This window comes from Triturus cristatus, chromosome 3_2, assembly GCF_964204655.1.
Source record: "Triturus cristatus chromosome 3_2, aTriCri1.1, whole genome shotgun sequence".
NCBI classification, from domain to species: Eukaryota; Metazoa; Chordata; class Amphibia; order Caudata; family Salamandridae; genus Triturus; species Triturus cristatus.
The window spans coordinates 1,209,847,189-1,209,868,404 of NC_140584.1; the positions used below are offsets into that span (position 1 = coordinate 1,209,847,189).

A 21,216-nucleotide genomic window follows, 5' to 3' on the forward strand; every position below is an offset into this window, starting at 1 on the left:
GACGGCCCCCCGGTGCCGGCCCACCCCTCAAAGTTGGGTGGAAGGGACCTGTGGATGATTGCATCTAAGGCCACTGAGGAGCTGATTGGGACCCCTCCATTCAGTATGGGGAACCCATCACCCCCTCTTCTGGGGTAACTGTATGTCCTACAAGGTATAAGTATACTAAACGCATGACACAACAGCACAGACATGGAGTCCTGCCTCAACACACGACCAAGTGAACACGAAAGTGACTTTTAGCATTACCGGAGAATTATTCTAAAAGCAATCCATACTTGTGATGAACAATTTAAAACACCCTCCAGGTGAGTGAAGCTAACACGTCAATGGATGGGGGTTTCATTTAAATGTAACAGCAGGGGCAGTACTGCCAACGAGAGGCTACTCATAGGCTCAGATATTGGACTCTGGATAGTCCTAGCATGACTCTTCTGACATGTACTACTACATGCCTGAACTGTGTGTGTGTGTGTCTTCTGTCCACAATCCATGCCAGTGGTTAAGGAGTTGTGGACTGGGACAGATACTCACATGTGGAGAAGCAAGTCTGGGGACCACAGTCTGTGTTACCTCCAAGCCCTGAAGACCCCGGGGGGACCTTGCCTAGTAGAAGTGGGTGTCATTGGAGCGGTGGGACCTTCTGACTCCTCACCAAGATACGTTGGAGCTGACATATGCACAATCCTCTTTCTAGGTGGCCCTTGGTGCGGAGGAATGTTCTCCGGAGCCGGAGGAAGACGACCTGGATAAGACCCTGTCCATCAGCACGTTCGGGGAGCTGATAAGCAAGTCGTCTTCACGAGAGCTCGAGCAGCAGCGACGCAGCTACAGTGAGAAGGACTTTGAATGTAAGTTGCATGAACGTTTCAAAGGATTGCGGGCGATAAGTACTGTAACGTAACATTCAGAGCCCAGGGGTAAGTCATCACAAACTGCTGCTAAGTCCACAGTGTTGATCTATGCCTCACAAACTGCCCACCAACTGCCCACCAAGTGCTATGAAAGAACAAACGTCCAGCCACAACTGGACACCACTTTGTACAGCTCCCAACCATTTAAGAACAAACCCCAACAGCCACAACTAGTCACTAACTCATACATCAGTCACAAACAATCCATCACTTATCAACCGCAGACACAAATTTATGGCTTATAACACAAATGTCGCAACTCCATCACAACAGTCACAATTGCACTGCACAACTGCAATCAGTACATGACTTCTAGCACCAGACACACAACTCAATCACAGCAGCGGCATTCAATCCCCCACTCATTATACAACCACCATTTCAAACATATTAGATTTGTATCGACGACTGAGGGCAAATTCACAAAGACTTAATGATACTTTAAAAGAGCGGCAACTAAATCTGTACCTCGTATACTTGTTCATGGGGTATTTGAGTACGGTAGAGATTGGATCTCATCAGGGGAGATCTTGGAGACATTCTCAGACATGTCCTGTTGAAAAGGGAAGGTCTCCTTCATCACACACAGGCATGTACACCTACTGTGAGAGCCGACCTGTATCTAAAACTGGCTTCCTGCCTTTTACTTCGACCCTGGCATCATGATAGTCAAGCATGTGTACAGAGGAGCAGGCCTGTGCCTAGTAATAAGAGGTACCAAAGGTATTCTGTGACCTGGGACGGGTGTGGACCAAATGTTCCCTTACAGTAGGCAGTGAACTACTGTCAAGGAAGGGAGAGTCTACTAACACCTACAAGACTCACACGGCAGCTGATTTTCTCACCGATGCTCTTGCACCTACTCAAACTGGCAAATCCTTTTGCAGCATAATCCATCAGTCACAGAGAAAACTTCCTCAAGTTAACCCCGATCCAGGGGTGTTCAGAAACACTGCGAGCAAACCTCTTATCTTACCTTCACACTGCAGGCTGCAAATGGCTGACTCATATGGACCCCATGGGTTCCCTCTTCAAAATCCTAGACCAGTCTTGAACCACAACTGACAGCTAAGACCAGACTTTTATCCCCTCTAATTTATAGGTTGATCCAATCAGAGGATTTGCTACTTTTGAATCCGGGATGGCCCTCCAATCACAAGGCACATTGTCCAAAGCAATGGATGGCCTGCTGTCTTCCCTTGTGTCAGCCGGGGCTATTCCCCAAAGTTGAATTTTAAGTAACTCCAGACCGCAGGGGCTGACCATCACCCAACAGAAAGGGTCCCTCCTAGCAGAGTTAGTGCAGCTAAACACAGATAAGAGCGAGTGTCTACCCCCAGCCCACCAGACTTCACCAAGTAATAGTGAGGGGCGCGGGGGAGCTGGAATGTCCAGCAGAACAGCTCACAAAACACACAATGGCTCAACTCACCATCCTTCCCCAGTATCCCCACCGGCTCTCAAGCACACACCAGGTAGACAAAGGCAACAGGACCACAGGCATGAGAGACTGCACAGGCTTGATCAGGAGGGGGACTAGTAGCCCACCCTTCTTAGAATACAGAGATAAAGTATCCATAACTATAGATTTATTTCTGCCACCACTGTAAGTCTGCCCCCACCTGGGAAGAGAAGGCATCTGCATGCCACCCCTCGGCCTCAGAGCTAAGCTCAAGGGACTCAATCCATGTCAGCAGAGAGACCCTCAGTGGACATGTATGATGTATGATTGTCATGATGAAGGAACATCACCTGAAGTCTGCGCTGCTGGCTGAAGGTCTGTCTTGCACATAGAAGCCGAGCTGCCTGCTCAGAGAGATAAGAGTGCCTGGCGCTGCAGGAGCGCAGACTGTCCAGGAAGAGACGACAGCTGGGTTCAAAGAGTGCACAACATTCAGAGTTGCCTACTACCTTTGGAAGTGAAGGCTGGGCCATACCTTGTCATTGCGGCCCGCAGAGGACCATGTAGATAAATCAAACCTGAGAGCCAATCACCTCCTGACCAGCCCCTCTACAATGCCCAAAGGCCTGTTACTGCTGCTGGACGACTCAAAGTGAATTCAGTGGAGGAGCTGCTGTGACCGCTGAAGCAGAAGCCCTCTCGCGGCCCTGAGGCTCCATCTTCCAGAGGATCACCCCATGGGATCCCAACCCACAGGCCATAATTGATCCCAAAGAGTACCCATTGGATCCTGGCCCGAGGCCGCATCTGGCAGGATGGGCATCCACAGAGCTGGCTTGCCGTGCTGCTCACCTGTCATAGGCCAAGCCCTGAGTGAAGCTGTCGCTGAGATCCTGTATCAGAGGAGTGACCACTGAAAGCACCGGCCAGGAGAGTGACTGCCAGCACTGCACAACTGCAACGCGAGCAGGACCTGGCTTCACACACGAAAGACTGAGCTGGACAAGCAGATCACGTCCTGCAGCTGGACACTGATGGACAGTGAAACAATCCCACTGTGATTGCGAACAGCTGAAATGAACACAGAGGTGCTGCGCATGAGCAGAGACCCAGTGAACTGCACCTTTGGCTAACCTATGCCTCCACTTCAATAGAAGCCCCTGGACACCAGAGAAACTTCTAGAATCGGAAGAGTGGCAATGAAGGGTGTAAACACTTACCTGGGAATTGTAGTTGAATTCACAACTCCGGAGCTGAACCCATTGAATTGTGTAGTATTGCATTTTGCTGTGTTATTAAATTACTTTCTTTTTTCTAAGATAATCAATACGCTTGACAGTTCATCACTGCATCTGTTTCACTGTTGAGTTCTCAGCTTGTGCCCCCCACATTACATCCCTGAGAAGTCTGTGAGTGCTCGACCCGGCTATCCTGAGAGTCAAGTATGGAACGGGTTGTGCCCGACCTTGTCTGCAGAGCCACAGAAGGGCCCGAGGACACCAGTGGCAAACAACCTCCAACACCACCGTAAGGGCCAGTGGGCCCCGTCTCCAGAGACAGAGAAGGGCCAGAGGACACTAGTGGCAAACAACCTCAACGTCCACAGTAGGGACCAGTGGGCCCCGTTTGCAGAGCCACAGAAGGGCCCGAAGACACCAGTGGCAAACAACCTCAACATCCACAGTAGGGACCAGTGGGCCCCATCTTCAAAGCCACAGAAGGGCCCGAGGACACCAGAGGCAAACAACCTCAACGTCCACAGTAGGGACCAGTGGGCCCCGTCTGCAGAGTCAGACAAGGCCCGAAGACACCTGTGGCAAAAAACCTCAACGTCCACGGTAGGGACCAGTGGGCCCCATCTGCAGAGCCACAGAAGGGCTTAAAAAGCTAAGTTGGGACTCAGTGGCCCCTGTCTGCTCTTTGACCCCCTGAATGTGGGCTGACACGTCCCAATCGGGCCTCGATGGGCTGGAATCTTCTAGCATTTTACGTAAATGACACAGCCCAGACTGATCTACACCAGCCCCCCTTGTGTTGTTGAATGGTTGAACATCTGCAGAGCTCCCTTGTCCTCCAGGCCACGCTCTCAAAGCCCTCTTTTGTCGCCACACCCTACAGTGGTCCTGGTATCTCGACAGTAGAGTCGTGTGCCTAGGTGAAGCCTCACGTGCAGTCCAGCCCCTCTGTCATGAAGGCCTGCCACTTTTTAGGTCTCGCTGAGTCAGCACATGCGCTGCTCTGCGAGATATTTAGTAGGTGAGTTTTCAAAGTGCTACTGGCCGGCCTAGCATGCGTGCAGCCGCCATCTGTCTTTCATTGGTCATTAGCAGTCATTAGCACCACTCGGCCGCACGTCTTGTTTGTATTCATTGTATGCCTCAAACTGCAGGTTTGGTGCATGCCATGGTGCATCTCTCTCCCCCCAAAAGCTTAACTTGAAGGAATCTCCATGCTCCATACACACATGTCATTGTGGACAGACCAGAACTATTAGTTTAATCAATCAACGGCATTTGTATAGCGCACTACTCACCCAGAGGGTCTCAAGGCGCTGGGAGGGGGGAATGTTACTGCTCGAACAGCCAGGTCTTGAGTTGCGTCCTGAAGGCGAGATGGTCCTGGGTTGTCCGGAGGTGGATGGGGAGGGAGTTCCATGTCTTGGCCGCCAGGTAGGAGAAGGATCTTCCTCCGGCGGTGGCTCTGTGGATGCGTGGGATGGTGGCGAGAGCGAGGCTGGCGGAGCGGAGCTGGTGGGTGGGCTGGTGGAAGGTCAGGCGGTTGTTGAGGTACTTGGGGCCCAGGTCGTGGAGGGCCTTGTGTGCGTGGGTGAGGCATCTGAACGTGATCCTTTTGTTGACGGGGAGCCAGTGGAGGTCTCGCAGATGTCCGGAGATGTGGCTGTGACGGGGGATGTCCAGGACGAGTCGAGCTGAGGCGTTCTGGATCCGTTGGAGTTTCTTCTGGAGTTTGGTGGTGGTGCCGGCGTAGAGGGTGTTCCCGTAGTCCAGCCAGCTGGTGACGAGGGCCTGGGTGACCGTCTTCCTGGTCTCGGTGGGGATCCACCGGAAGATCTTTCGAAGCATGCGCAGGGTGTTGAAGCACGAAGACGAGATGGCGTTGACTTGTCTGGACATTGAGAGGGAGGAGTCCAGGATGAAGCCCAGGTTGCGTGCGTGGTCCGTTGGCTTGGGGGTGGTGCCCAGGGCAGGGGGCCACCAGGAGTCGTCCCAGGCGGAGGTTGATGACCCCAGGATGAGAACCTCCGTCTTGTCTGAGTTCAGTTTCAGGCGGCTGTTCTTCATCCATTCGGAGACGTCTTTCATCCCTTCGTGTAGGCTGGCTCTGGCGGTGTCCGGGTCGTTGGTGAGGGAGAGGATCAGCTGGGTGTCGTCGGCGTAGGTGATGATCTTGAGGTTGTGTTGGCGTGCGATGGCTGCGAGGGGGCTCATGTAGACATTGAAGAGGGTGGGGCTAAGCGATGACCCCTGGGGAACGCCGCAGACGACTTCAGTGGCCGTTGACCGGAACGGGGGGAGGCGGACTCTCTGGCTTCTTCCGGCGAGGAATGAGGTGATCCACTCTAGGGCCTTCCCCTGGATTCCGGTGTTGTTCAGGCGTTGTACCAGGGTGCGGTGCAGTTTAGTCAGTCTGTGAGTCTCCAAGGACACCTAAACAACGTTCTACCGCTGCTCACAAAATAAGAAAACAATGACATCACTGCGAGTGCTTTCGGCGCGTGTTCGGCGGAGCTTCGCCCCCTGGGATTTGTACTGCGTGAGCCTCTGGGTGAGGTCGCTTTGTCCTTTTCGGAAGTTAGCGACCAAGGACTCGGCTTGCACAGATAAATCCAGCCATCAGTGACATCATTGGTGGGTACAAGGCTATTTTAGTTGACCCAGAGTCTTCCTGTGTTAGTTTCACTCTTAAGCATTGCGTGCTGTTTGCAAACACATTCTGGTGGTTTGTTGTGGAGGGGACAAAGCGTACTAGCCATCGTGCTGTTATTAATCCCATGGTTGTATTTCCGGAGCCCGGTGTATTTAAGTAATGAACATTTGCAGTGTGAGGTTCTTTTTGGAGCAGGAGGCCTCCCTTAAATGCATACCAGAGGCATTGTCAGTTTCTGTGCTCGTCGGGAGATTACGGGCCCTGCTGTAGAGAGAGGTTTGCGTATATTAGTAGTTGAGCTATCATTTCCCTAAAACATATTGCAGTAAAAAATAGAAATCAGTTGAAAAGTGCATACTGGGCCGTAATTTGACAGCATAATATAGACTTTGGTAGGAGAGAAATGTGCATGTCCCTTCAGGCTGGAGATTCCTCTATTTATCAGGGACATTTTAGAAAACGGTGCACTGTAAAGCAAGGCTGAGCTCCACGCAGTTCCTTCACTCTGACCTGTCACTGACTCTCCGCTCCATCTCTTCCACTCTCACTTCTCGGCTCTTCAGTTTGTGCCCCTCTCTGCCATCTATGTGCATACTTCATTTGCTAACGTTTTCTGACAATTTTCCAAATTAATAATTAGCGTGACAATGATGTCACCATAAATACCATCATGTGTTGCCTGTCCCTTTGATATAATCACAGGAATTGACATCGTTACTCAGGAGGGAGCCGCTCCCCCTAGAGGTCTGGTACCTGCTTCGGCCTAGAGGCTGTAACAGAGGCATTTCCTGGAACAGTTATCCTGGTCTTTTTCATGGAGATGACAGTAAATCATCAGATAGGGGAATACAGCTTGGGAGGGGCACAGATGTTTCAGCTGCAGTCAGTCTCATACTGTCTCCTTTCACATGGACATTAGTAGTCCCGGTGCCTTCCTGCACAGATACAGGAGACTGCCCCTTTAACTGATGCAGGACACGGCCCCTTTGACAGATGCAGGACACTGCCCTTTGACAGATGCAGGACACTGCCCCATCACAGATGCAGGACACTGCCCCTTTCACAGATGCAGGACACTGCCCCTTTCACAGATGCAGGAGACTGCCCCTTTCACAGATGCAGGAGACTGCCCCTTTCACAGATGGAGGAGACTGCCCTTTCACAGATGCAGGAGACTGCTCCTTTCACAGATGCAGGACACGGCCCCTTTCACAGATGCGGGACATGGCCCCTTTCACATAATCAGGAGACGGCCCCTTTGACGGATGCAGGAGATGGCCCCTTTGACGGATGCAGGAGATGGCTCCTTTCACGGATGCAGGACACTGCCCCTTTGATGGATGCAGGACACTGCCCCTTTCACAGATGCAGTACACCGCCCCCTTTCACAGATGTAGGATACCACCCCTTTCACAGATGCAAAAGACTGCCCCTTTCACGGATGCAGGACACTGCCCCTTTCACGGATACAGGACACTGCCCCCTTTCACGGATGCAGGACACTGCCCCCTTTCACGGATGCAGGACACTGCCCCCTTTCACGGATGCAGGACACTGTCCCCTTTCAGGGTTGCAGGACTGCCCCTTTCACGGATGCAGGACACTGCCCCTTTCACGGTTGCAGGACACTGCCCCCTTTCAGGGTTGCAGGACTGCCCCTTTCACGGATGCAGGACACTGCCCCTTTCACAGATGGAGGAGACTCCCCCTTTCACAAATGCAGGACACTGCCCCTTTCACAGATGCAGGAGATTGCCCCTTTCACAGATGCAGGACACGGCCCCTTTCACAGATGCGGGACATGGCCCCTTTCACATATTCAGGAGACGGCCCCTTTGACGGATGCAGGAGATGGCTCCTTTGACGGATGCAGGAGATGGCCCCTTTAACGGATACAGGACACTGCCCCTTTGATGGATGCAGGATACTGCCCCCTTTCACGGATGCAGGACACTGCCCCCTTTCACGGATGCTGGACACTGTCATCTTTCAGGGTTGCGGGACTGCCCCTTTCACGGATGCAGGACACTGCCCCCTTTCACGGATGCTGGACACTGTCATCTTTCAGGGTTGCAGGACTGCCCCTTTCACGGATGCAGGACACTGCCCCTTTCACGGATGCAGGACACTGCCCCTTTCACAGATGCAGGACACTGCCCCTTTCACAGATGCAGGACACGGTCCCTTTCACAGATGCAGGACACTGCCCCTTTCACAGATGCAGGATACTGCCCCTTTCACAGATGGAGGAGACTGCCCTTTCACGGGGAACAACCTTTACAACGCAACTTTTACAACGCACTACCATTACAACGCATTTTTTACAACGCATAATCCATTACAACGCATGATATTACAACGCATGACACTACAACGCATTTTTAAAAACTACCTTTACAACGCATTCCATTACAACGCATACTACCATTACAACGCATACCATTACAACGCATAATATTACACTATACTATCCAACACTTACCCTACTGATGCACCCCCTGGAGTTAGAATAGTAATTTTTACCCCTATACTATCCAACACTTACCCTACTGATGCACCCCCTGGAGTTAGAATAGTAATTTTTACCCCTATACTATCCAACACTTACCCTACTGATGCACCCCCTGGAGTTAGAATAGTAATTTTTACCCCTATACTATCCAACACTTACCCTACTGATGCACCTCCTGGAGTTAGAATAGTAATTTTTACCCCTATACTATCCAACACTTACCCTACTGATGCACCCCCTGGAGTTAGAATAGTAATTTTTACCCCTATACTATCCAACACTTACCCTACTGATGCACCCCCTGGAGTTAGAATAGTAATTTTTACCCCTATACTATCCAACACTTACCCTACTGATGCACCCCCTGGAGTTAGAATAGTAATTTTTACCCCTATACTATCCAACACTTTCCCTACTGATGCACCCCCTGGAGTTAGAATAGTAATTTTTACCCCTATACTATCCAACACTTACCCTACTGATGCACCCCCTGGAGTTAGAATAGTAATTTTTACCCCTATACTATCCAACACTTTCCCTACTGTTGCACCCCCTGGAGTTAGAATAGTAATTTTTACCCCTACACTATCCAACACTTACCCTACTGTTGCACCCCCTGGAGTTAGAATAGTAATTTTTACCCCTACACTATCCAACACTTACCCTACTGTTGCACCCCCTGGAGTTAGAATAGTAATTTTTACCCCTACACTATCCAACACTTACCCTACTGTTGCACCCCCTGGAGTTAGAATAGTAATTTTTACCCCTATACTATCTAATACTTACCTTAAATGTAATTTAATATTATGCGTTGTAATGGTATGCGTTGTAAAGGTAGTATGCGTTGTAATGGTAGTGCGTTGTAAAGGTATTTTTTAAAAATGCGTTGTAGTGTCATGCGTTGTAATGTCATGCGTTGTAATGGATTATGCGTTGTAAAAAATGCGTTGTAAGTGCATGCGTTGTAATAGTGTGCGTTGTAACGTCATACATCCCCCTTTCACAGATGCAGGAGACTGCCCCTTTCACAGATGCAGGACACGGCCCCTTTCACAGATGGAGGTGACTGTCCCTTTCACAGATGCAGGGCACGGCAACTTTCACAGATGCAGGACACTGCCCCTTTCACAGATGCAGGACACGGCCCCTTTCACAGATGCAGGACACTGCCCCTTTCACAGATGCAGTAGAATTTGCAAACCTTGTGTATAGGTCTTTATGTTCAGTGTCCATTGCTACCTCAATCTTGGAAAGGCATTGGAAGGGCTTTGACCCGGACTAACAACTCCAATGTTGACCCAGTTTACTGGCTTCTTGCCCACAGACATGGGTTTATCGCTGCATTGCCACGAACGCCAGGCCAAACTCTCACATGTGCTGCCTGCTGCCATGGGTGTATCGCTGCGTTGCCACGAACGCCAGGCCGACCTCTCACATGTGCTGCCTGCTGCCATGGGTGTATCGCTGCATTGCCACGACCGCCAGGCCGACCTCTCACATGTGCTGCTGGCTGCCATGGGTGTATCGCTGCGTTGCCACGAACGCCAGGCCGACCTCTCACATGTGCTGCCTGCTGCCATGGGTGTATCGCTGCGTTGCCACGAACGCCAGGCCGACCTCTCACATGTGCTGCCTGCTGCCATGGGTGTATCGCTGCATTGCCACGACCGCCAGGCCGACCTCTCACATGTGCTGCCGGCTGCCATGGGTTTATCGCTGCATTGCCACGAATTCCAGGCCGACCTCTCACATGTGCTGCCGGCTGCCATAGGTTTATTGCTGCATTGACACTAACGCCAGGCCGCCCTCTCACATGTGCTGCCGGCTGCCATGGGTTTATCGCTGCGTTGCCACGAACGCCAGACCGACCTCTCACATGTGCTGCCTGCTGCCATGGGTGTATCGCTGCGTTGCCACGAACGCCAGGCTGACCTCTCACATGTGCTGCCTGCTGCCGTGGGTGTATCGCTGCATTGCCACGACCGCCAGGCCGACCTCTCACATGTGCTGCCGGCTGCCATGGGTTTATCGCTGCATTGCCACGAATTCCAGGCCGACCTCTCACATGTGCTGCCGGCTGCCATAGGTTTATCGCTGCATTGACACTAACGCCAGGCCAACCTCTCACATGTGCTGCCGGCTGCCATGGGTTTATCGCTGCGTTGCCACGAACGCCAGACCGACCTCTCACATGTGCTGCCTGCTGCCATGGGTGTATCGCTGCGTTGCCACGAACGCCAGGCTGACCTCTCACATGTGCTGCCTGCTGCCGTGGGTGTATCGCTGCATTGCCACGACCGCCAGGCCGACCTCTCACATGTGCTGCCGGCTGCCATGGGTTTATCGCTGCATTGCCACGAATGCCAGGCCAACCTCTCACATGTGCTGCCGGCTGCCAGGGGTTTATCGCTGCATTGCCACGAATGCCAGGCCGACCTCTCACATGTGCTGCCGGCTGCCATGGGTTTATCGCTGCATTGACACTAACGCCAGGCCAACCTCTCACATGTGCTGCCGGCTGGCATGGGTTTATCGCTGCATTGCCACGAACGCCAGGCCAACCTCTCACATGTGCTGCCGGCTGCCATGGGTTTATCGCTGCATTGCCACGAACGCCAGGCCGACCTCTCACATGTGCTGCCGGCTGCCATGGGTTTATCGCTGCATTGCCACGAATGCCAGGCTGACTTCTCACATGTGCTGCCTGCTGCCATGGGTTTATCGCTGCATTGCCACTAACGCCAGGCCGACCTCTCACATGTGCTGCCTGCTGCCATGGGTTTATCGCTGCATCGCCACGAACGCCAGGCCGACCTCTCACATGTGCTGCCTGCTGCCATGGGTTTATCGCTGCATTGCCACGAATGCCAGGCTGACTTCTCACATGTGCTGCCGACTGCCATGGGTGTATCGCTGCATTGCCACGAACGCCAGGCCGACCTCTCACATGTGCTGCCGGCTGCCATGGGTGTATCGCTGGATTGCCACGGACGCCAGGCCTACTTGGCTCCAGACATTCCTTCTCCTTCCTTTCTACTGACTTTGAATTTTTTTAGTTGTTTTTAAAGGCAAAATCAAGAAGCACGTCATATCTATATCTGCTTATGGCCTTCTAGTCCGATTCCAAGTACCCTGTGACCTTTAACCCAGACAGTCCGTACGCAAGGAAAAAGCTGCTCTCCCGCCAGTTGGATAGTAAAGGACAGAAAGAATCAGGGTGCACTGCCACCTCACGCTCTGGGGGCGCAACGCCACTGCTGACAGTAGCCTAGCGCCTTTACACCACGTGGTACGTCTGGAGTGCCCTCAAATCGGAACCCTCTTTCTGCTTGCAATTTGATGTTAGTGTTACAGACTGTTGTATTCGTCCTGGGCAACAGTAAACACAAATTTCAGCAGCATTTCAGCCCAGAACGTTATATCCTAGGTGACGGGGTGTCATGTCTTGTTCCCAACATTTGTACAGCAAACTGCTATCATTCTTACTCTCATGGGATGGGTGCCAACATGAATGTGGGGCAGGCGCCAAGAGGAGTCAAGTTGCCCACTCATTGGCAATGGGTGGCTTAACGGCTACAGCGGCCGACTTTTAAGCTAGGGGACCAGGTTCGAGTCAGGCTGGAGACTCAAAACATCCTGTGATTCTGGACAAATAACAATCTCCCCACGCCTAAAAATGAATGCGTCCGTCTGTAATGCAACTGGTGCTCATGTAAAGCGCTCTGATATCTTCGTGTCGAGTTTGCGCTTTATAAAACTGCTAAAAAATGTCTGCAGTGCGCTGCACAGTCCTGGTTGGCGCTGCACAGCTGCTGGGTGGAATATATTAGTTTAGTGCATTATCTGTATTAATTTAGCGCAAAATCACTTGCTGTTTATTGCATTCTGCCTAATAAGGCTGCCTCGTTGAGCCGCATTATTACCAATTACGCGGCTGCATGCAGTGTTGTGTGGGTGGCGACGTGGCATGTTTAATCGCCTTGCTCTAAATGGTTTGTGGGGTGCTGTGGATGTGCTGTTCAGGATAAAAAGGGGCAATTGGTGTTTAAAGGGGCAGTAGCTACGTCAGCCCATTACAGGGTTTGGGAACTTGAACTAAAAACACACATTACTTACTTCATTGCCAGCACCTCACGTGAATAAATCTTTGCCATGCCGCCTGCGAGGGGGCCATGAGAATTGAATTGTTTATTAAACTGCGGCCTTTTACTCCCAACACAGTGTGTATTGGTTTTGTTAAAGGTATGATCAGGGTCTGGGTGTTAAACTGGTACTAAGTAGGTGCAACCTATGTCCAGACAGCGTTAACAAGTGTAAAAAAAAGACAGAAATATGAACTAATCCTATAAGAAAATGTGCCGGATGATGCCACATAATTTGCCATTTCTTGCCACTTAATTTAGTCAACCCTGCCGCATAATTAGGCCGTACCCTGCCGCACAGCTCCAGAGGCCCTGAATATGATGGTTTGGCACACACCTAGATCAGTAGCTGAGCCGAGTGTGTTCCATTAGTGCTTGTCAGCTCATTAAGCAATGGGGGAAGCTCTTGACAGGTCCCTGGTGGGGGATTCTTCTAGAATACTGCACATGTTCCGCCTGGTGTATTTACAGTATAATCTGTTGCCACCATTTGCACACGCCTGCATTTTACCACTTGAGTGGAAGATATGTTTTTTTGACAGACATCTCCACTGGTCGCACTGCATAGACGGAGAGTCTGCCCTGACTTCTGCAGCCCAGTGCATTACAAAGCATGTCTCTGTCCAAGACACACAGGGATCGCGTCCTTAAACATCATAGGGCGTAAACTTGTGTGGCCAGATTATTAACAGGATAATGTGCTGCATGGTAAACACTTATAAGGCCCCGAAGGCGAGACCTATTGGCTATGCCAATGCTTGTTACTCTCTGCTGCCTAGGGTCGTGTAACCTGTGGACCTGTGCTCACACACCTGTCTCTGCCCCCACATGCCCTCCCCTGGGCTCCAATCCTACAGACCGCCCCAGCCATGGCTATCATCTGGGCTCACACTGTGACCAGTGCAGGGCCAAGTATCCGACCACCAGCGAAGTCCCCTCCAGCCCTTCTGAGCTCAGCACACTGGATTCAATTGTACAAACACAATCTGATTAGGAGCAGCCATAATGGATGTGTTAATTACTTTCCTGCAAAGGCCAACAGCAGACGCTGTATCTTGTGGAAACTCTGCTCTAATGAGGAGGTCTGTGCTTGCTGCCCTGGGCGCCATCGCCTTCAGACAATCCAGATTCACTCATTAATACATAGCCAGAGATGTGCTGTGCCCTCCTCCTCTCGGGTATGACTCCGCCTCCTGGGACACCCGATCCTTCTCTCCTGATGACTGCAGGAGCGTGCTGCCAACCAGTCCTTAGGCCTCCCCGCGAGTCCTGCCTCGCCTGTGCTGTCCCTGCTATTCATCCTTCACTTCCTCTAACTGCCTGTCTGTATCTGCTGTTCATCCTTCACTTCCTGTAACTGCCTGTCCTGTATCTGCTGTTCATCCTTCACTTCCTCTAACTGCCTGTCTGTATCTGCTGTTCATCCTTCACTTCCTGTAACTGCCTGCCCTGTCCCTGCTGTTCATCCTTCACTTCCTGTAACTGCCTGTCCTGTATCTGCTGTTCATCCTTCACTTCCTGTAACTGCCTGTCTGTATCTGCTGTTCATCCTTCACTTCCTGTAACTGCCTGCCCTGTCCCTGCTCTTCATCCTTCACTTCCTGTAACTGCCTGTAGGTATCTGCTGTTCATCCTTCACTTCCTGTATCTGCTGTTCATCCTTCACTTCCTGTGCCTGCCTGTCCTGCGCCTGCCTGTCATCTACCTGCCTGTCCTGTACGTACCTGCTGTTCACCCCTCACTTCCTGTACCTGCTGTTCATCCTTCACTTCCTGTAACTGCCTGCCCTGTCCCTGCTGTTCATCCTTCACTTCCTGTGCCTGCCTGTCCTGTCCCTGCTGTTCATTCTTCACTTCTTGCACATTCCTGTATCTGCTGTTCATACTTCACTTCCTGCACCTTTCTGTACCTGCTGTTCATCCTTCACTTCCTGTGCCTGCCTTCCCTGCACCTGCCTGTCATGTACCTGTCTGTCCAGTACCTGCTGTTCATCCTTCACTTCCTGCACCTTCCTGTACCTGCTGTTAATCCTTCACTTCCTGTACCTACTGTTCACCCTTCACTTCCTGCACCTTCCTGTATCTGCTGTTCATTCTTCACTTCCTGTATCTGCTTCTCATCCTTCACTTCGTGTATCTAATGTTCATCCCTCACTTCCTGTATCTGCTGCTCATCCTTCACTTCTTGTATCTGCTGCTCATCCTTCACTTCCTGTACCTGTTCATCCCTCACTTCCTGTACCTGCTGTTCATCCTTCACTTCCTGTATCTGCTGTTCATCCCTCACTTCCTGTACCTGCTGTTCATCCTTCACTTCCTGTGCCTGCCTGTCCTGCGCCTGCCTGTCATGTACCTGCCTGTCCTGTACTACTACGTACCTGCTGTTCGTCCTTCACTTCCTGTATCTGCTGTTCATCAATCACTTCCTGTATCTGCTGCTCAACCTTCACTTCCTGTATCTGCTGTTCACCCTTCACTTCCTGTACCCGCCCACCTGTGCGTTTCCTCTTCCTGGACCCACTCGTCTGTCCTTTATGCCCCTGGCCACCCCAGCAGCCTCCTTTTACCTATCTCCCAACATTGTGGCCCTCAAGGGACTTACTGTGTCATTGTATCCCCATTACCCACAGGGTGACCAGTCCACGCAATCACTAAAGATAAACCAGTTATAATGACCCACCCACGAAACCCCCTCTTTTACTCTGCAGTTAATAACCCTGAGCCCAGGAGCGCCCCCTGCAGGTGGTGTTTATTTGCCCCACCCTTCCAGGTCACTTCCCTTTGGGTCTCAGCAACACTGCTCGTGTGACAGGTCCCATCACAGCCACGGTGCTGCCCTGCACTCAACATACACATGAAGGGTCTCACAACCCCCCTTAAGAGGCCCCCCACAATAGTAGAACCCCCTCCCCCCCATGCAATCCTGCTGGTTCTCGATTGATGAGGAAAAACTTTGCAAAACTTGGGCAGCAAGACACCACAATTACACCGAGAAAAACTAAAACAGTCTCCCCGGGCTGGAGAATCCAAAAGGGAAAAACAGCGGCAGGAAATGGTGCAAAAAACAGGAATTAAAAGTATCTAAAGTGGGTGAGAATGTGACAAATAAAAGGGCAATCAAAAGCAATGTTCTGCATTCTTTTCGAGCACAAGCACAATTATATATGAGAGTACAGGAAATGACTTCACTGAGAAGGGTGCAGACGCCATCTTGGACAGGGATGCTCTGGCAGCAGATACTGGCAAGATGCTCATCTTGGTTGGGAATGAGTATAACTCTAACCACACCCGTTGTTACAGGAGAGAGGTGTTCTCCTAGTATGGCAGGTGCAAGACGCGGGATTGAATGCCTGACTTCGGCCTCCACCCATTGGGCATCTCTAATCCTCCTTACCGCTGTACTCCTCCCTCTCCTCCCACTCAGCTTGACATCCTGGGCCTGGTGCAGAGAACCCGGATACACCTGGAACTGCTCAGGCCACCGCATCCGTGAGCACACCAGAGCCTGTCATTGGTCCTAGGGCGAAGCAGACAGGGATCCCTTCTTGCTTGTCCAGGGCGCTGCCATGTCTGATGCAAAGCCATTTAATCACGTCCACGTCCTGTGGACCAGGGCAGGTCTCTGGTGAGTTCTCTCTGTGGATGCCACAATTATTCATCGACACCCCTTTTGTCCCTGGCAGGATTCACTTCCCTCAAATCTCTCTCATAGGTCTTCATCCAATCCAGCCTAGTGGCCTATGTTATGTTCCCCACTCGGCCTTTATGTTAAGGGCACGCGCGTGCTGAGTCGCGGCGTGGAGAAAACGGGGACCACACACGCTGGTACTTGGGGAAGTGACCCGCCCCCGAGCGGGCGGTCCCTTTTATTCTTTTCCCTGCAGGCCACGCCTGGCCTGCGGATGTGGTGTCGCGGTCGGGTTACACTAGACCGCTAACTGTTACATCCCTATCCAACTTGGTCAAAGGACCAAACAACTTAACACTTTAGACAATCAACTTAAACAGTTCAGATAGTTCACACCCAGAGGTGTAAATACTTGCGTGGACTTCCTGGGCGGTGGCCGGATGTCCTCAGCAGGCAAAGTCTTTCAGGCGCTGACTCGGGCGAGGGTTCGGTCTCAGGCTGTACCTTTGGGGGCAACCCCGCAGCCGCGGGGTGCTGGGAGCCTCGCTCTCTGGCGCTGAGCCGGACAGCATCCCGGTGTCTGTCTCGGTGGTCTCTGGGGCTGAGGTGTTGGTACCATCCGGTTGTTGGTCAGCGGGCCTCCCAGAGTGTGCTGTCGGGACCTCCTTGAACCATGACACATTCCTGGACACCTACTCACCTCCTCTTTGAGCGGTTACCATGGTTCCCCGGTTTGCGGTGACTGTCCAGGTCCCCGGTTCGTAGTTTGTTTTGAACTTTCCTCCAGGGCGACGGTCTCGCAGAAGGACGGTTGTCCCTGTGCAGAGGGTTCTTGGTGTGGCCCCGCGACGGATACTTGCTTGTCGGTTCCGGCGGGCTCTCCGGTCTTGCGTGTTCTCGGCCTCAAAAGGTGGGGGTGACCACCCCGGGCATGTAGGAAGTAGATCTCTTCTTGGCCCATGGAGAATCAGTGACCACAGGCTTCTCTGGGTGGTGCAGTGGGGTGTGCTCCGGTATTCCCGCAAGAATTCATGGAGCCTCTTTTCCGGGTCTGCTTGCTCGACTCCTGCTATTCGAAACATCTTGTTGAGTGTGCGCATAAAGCGTTCAACATCGCCATTGGCTTGTGGCCATTGAGGGGTCACTCGTCGGTGACGTATTCCCCACTGTCTTAGGAATTTGGCAAACTCAGCACCATGGAATGGTGGTCCATTGTCACTGTGGACCTCGTGGGGGAGCCCGAAAATCGCAAACACCTTTTCTAGGATGGGTCCCACATGGTTAAATGCCATGGAGGCAATTGGCTCTACTACGGGGTATTTCGAAAAAGCGTCTACAAGTACAAGCGTGTGCTTCCCACCAGGGAAACTCCCGAAGTCTATGCTCACTCTGGACCAGGGGACAGTGCAGGCGTCTTCGGTGATCACCGGAGCTGGTTTTTCTGGGCCACTGGTCACTTGGCACAGCGGACAGTGCCGGACATATGCTTCCACCATCTTGTCCAGTTCGGGGAACCAAACCTTCTCCCTCATTCGTGCTTTCATTTTGGTTATTCCTTGATGCCCTCCGTGGGCCAGTTGAGTCGCTCTGTGTTTCAGGGCTTGCGGTATTACTAGCCTGGATCCTCTTAGCAGGATCCCGTCCCTGGTGGTGCTGAGTTCACTTCGTATCTGCCACATCTTCGTCAGGTGTTCATGCTCTTCTTGGCTCCAGGAGTTGGCTTGCCGCAGGAAGTTTGCCCACGATCCTTCTTGGGCCGCTTGAAGAGTCCTGGTGTACACTGCGTCAGTGGAGGCCGCTTCTTTGACGTCTTCCAGAGTCATGTTCTGGGGACAGGCTGCCGTAGATACCAGTTGAACGTAGTGTTCCATGTCTTCTGTGTCGTCCTGTGCTTTGGCAGGAATGGGGTGTCTGGACAAGAAGTCTGCCGGATTCTTGGCTCCCGGCCGGTATACTACTTCCATTTCGTACGGCTGTAGCTGCACTGCCCACCTCCAAGCCTGGGCGTAGTGGGGCTACGTGGAGCAGCGCGTAGTGTGCCCAAATCTACACACACTCGCGTGCTCCGCGTAGCCCCACTATGCGCCGCCCACCTCCCGCCCGCCCTCCTTTTAAAATTATGTAAACTATGATAAAAACATTAAATATAATGCCTTACCTGCAGCGCGGCGTCTCCGTGGCTCCCTCTTCCTAGTTGACAACTTCTTTTCACAAATGCGCATGCGCGGACGCCCGCATTTCTTATATATGTGTATATTGGACTACCTCTTATTCGGATTGCCTGAAAATCTTTGTTTGTGTTTAGCAACCGTCTTTTAGAAAGAATGGGTAGGATGGAATTATGAATGTATAGATTTATATATATTCTGTGTACATGGTTGTTATCTTTGTGTTGAAAAAACTATAAAGAATTCCTCTATATCCTATTTGGAGTGGGTATGTGACTGCAGAAATAAGTATAAATAGTAATGAGGGACTGAGTCCCACGCGTGGAAACTAATTTGTGTTTTTCCCACAGGAACTTGTGCGTTATTTATTCCTCTGCATCCTCTTGTTCTTTGCCGGATGGTATTGCCCAGAACAATAGGTATCCTGTCACAGGGAGGTGTGACCACCTCCCAGAGAGAGTTTAGTGTATTGGGGCTGGGTAGGAGAGCTTGCCAGTGCTACTCAGTCTGCTTGAGAGGCACATTAGGTGCCCTCCTTGCATAGTCCAGGTCATACCAGCTCAGGGAGCTGTTGCCTCCTGCTCTAGCGCAAAACTGGACAAAGGACATGGGAATATCCTTCCCACTGTCCAATTCCTCCCCTGGGATGGAACCCTGAATCTTCCCAACCCGTATCCATAGGGTAGTAAAGGGCTTACCTGTAGGTGGTTTCCTAGATATGTTGTGGGACAAAATTCATATCAAGACACCACTTCTTCGACCGTCTGGGAAATCTGGACTTCACTGGGCTTCGCTCTGGGCATCAAGATTGCAACTGGGAAGACTCCTGCTGCTCCTGGGCTTGTTGCCCTTCTCGTCTGCTGCAAAGTCAGTACCTGTGCTCCATACAGGAACCTTCCAAGACCTGTGGGCATCCAAGACACCTTAAGGAATTTCTCTAGAAGTGGAGTCACTTCCCTCCATCTGTAGGCACCGCAACATAGCTGACCAGTCTGCTGGGCTCCCACGGACTCCGAAAGGCTCAGCAACACCGGTGGTGGTTCTTCACATCCCTAAATGCCTGGCCTGTCCACTCACCAAGTTTAAGGCCAGTATCCCTCGTCGGAGCCGCAGGAACCATACCCCTGTACCATGATCTTTGTCCTCACTGCATCACTTGCACCGTGGGCCTGCATCTTTGGTGAGCTTCTTGAGGTCCTCTAGCGACTCCAGTGGCCCCGGCCTGTCGGTCCTTTTGAGGGTCTTCTTTGATTTCAGTGTGCTCTCCTGATTACTAAGGGCCTGCTCTGACTCCTCTGCTTGTGGCGAGTCACCTGGACCTAGCTGGTTCCAACACTGCACCCTTTTCACTTTCCACGTTGGTTGCAGTTCCCAAGGCTTGTTGGTGCTCCTGATGGACACCCATTCCTCAACTCTTGACATTTAACGTGGGACAGCTTGTGAATGACTCTTGGTCTTCCACAGCATTGCGTGGTCCGCACAGTTGCAGCTCCAAGGTCACAGTCAACTCTCCTGCAACACCCGACATCGGTGGGCATTCGTCTTCTGTGCCTCCTGGTCACTCCTGAGTGGCATAGACTCTGACTCCTCTGCTTGCAGGTACTTCTCATCTTGAATCCACCTTTGGGTTCCACCGGACATTTCACCTTATCCAGCAGTGGCATCTTCCTGAAGTCCTCCATTGAGTTTGACAGTGGTTTCCGACACCAATTCATACCTATGCACCAGGCTTTCCTGGTGTATTTATACTGGTTCCTAGGGGATCCACAGGTGGGGTGGTTCTCCAACCTTCCGTCTTCCATGGGGTTTCTTCAGGATCCACTGAAACGGGTCCTTCTTCTTTAAAATTTCAACGGTGACTTTCCCAATGACTTGCATAATACCACAGTCGTTTTCCCACTCTGCACACGGCCTCTGTGGGGTTCCTGGTTACTTACCTCGGGTGGTTCCTTGGGTCCCCGGCACTTCTACGTCTTCTGGGTATAGTCTTGACTTGAGTCGTGGTTCGCATACCACTATTTTAGTATATGATTTGGTCTCCCCCTGGCAAACACTGTGTATCCGTGCTACTTACCTGTTTTATTTGCAAAGTATTGTGTGTATTGTGTATATCTCTGGGCAGTCGATATTTGTATGTGTTAGTGAGTGCCTTATAATAGATGCATATTTTTATAAATACACTGTGTGGTTCTTTTTCACTTAAATGTTTACCAATAAGATTATGCTCTGGTAAAACAAGCTGCTTTACACTCCTTCTGTACTAAGCCTGAATGCTGCTCTCCACAGCTATCACTTAGAGAGCTTTCTAAGGTTGTCTTAAGACTACTAAAATCACCACAACGCTTGTCTGGATTAGTGCATGGTGACCACTTACATAAGTGTGCACCATTTACTAAGCCACCTCCTCACAGATATCCTTATGTCACGGTTCAGATACTGTGATTACATCAACTTCTGAACCTCTGTATTTGATAAGACTTTGGGGGGGGGGGCAGTGTGTGAGGGGCTGATTCACAGAACTAACTTAAGACAAAATCCTAAATTTACTACTTTTGGTATT

General features: G+C 51.4%; 1 protein-coding gene across 1 annotated transcript in view; it reads left to right on the forward strand.

Annotated features, from left to right (window-relative positions):
- The window catches only part of SLC4A3 (solute carrier family 4 member 3), a 696,397-nt gene that overhangs the window by 127,682 nt on the left and 547,499 nt on the right, over positions 1–21,216 (forward strand). The window contains exon 3 of the mRNA XM_085650187.1: positions 698–851. Within this exon, the coding sequence (XP_085506313.1) occupies positions 698–851 (154 nt within the window). The remainder of the gene's footprint in view (positions 1–697; positions 852–21,216) is intronic.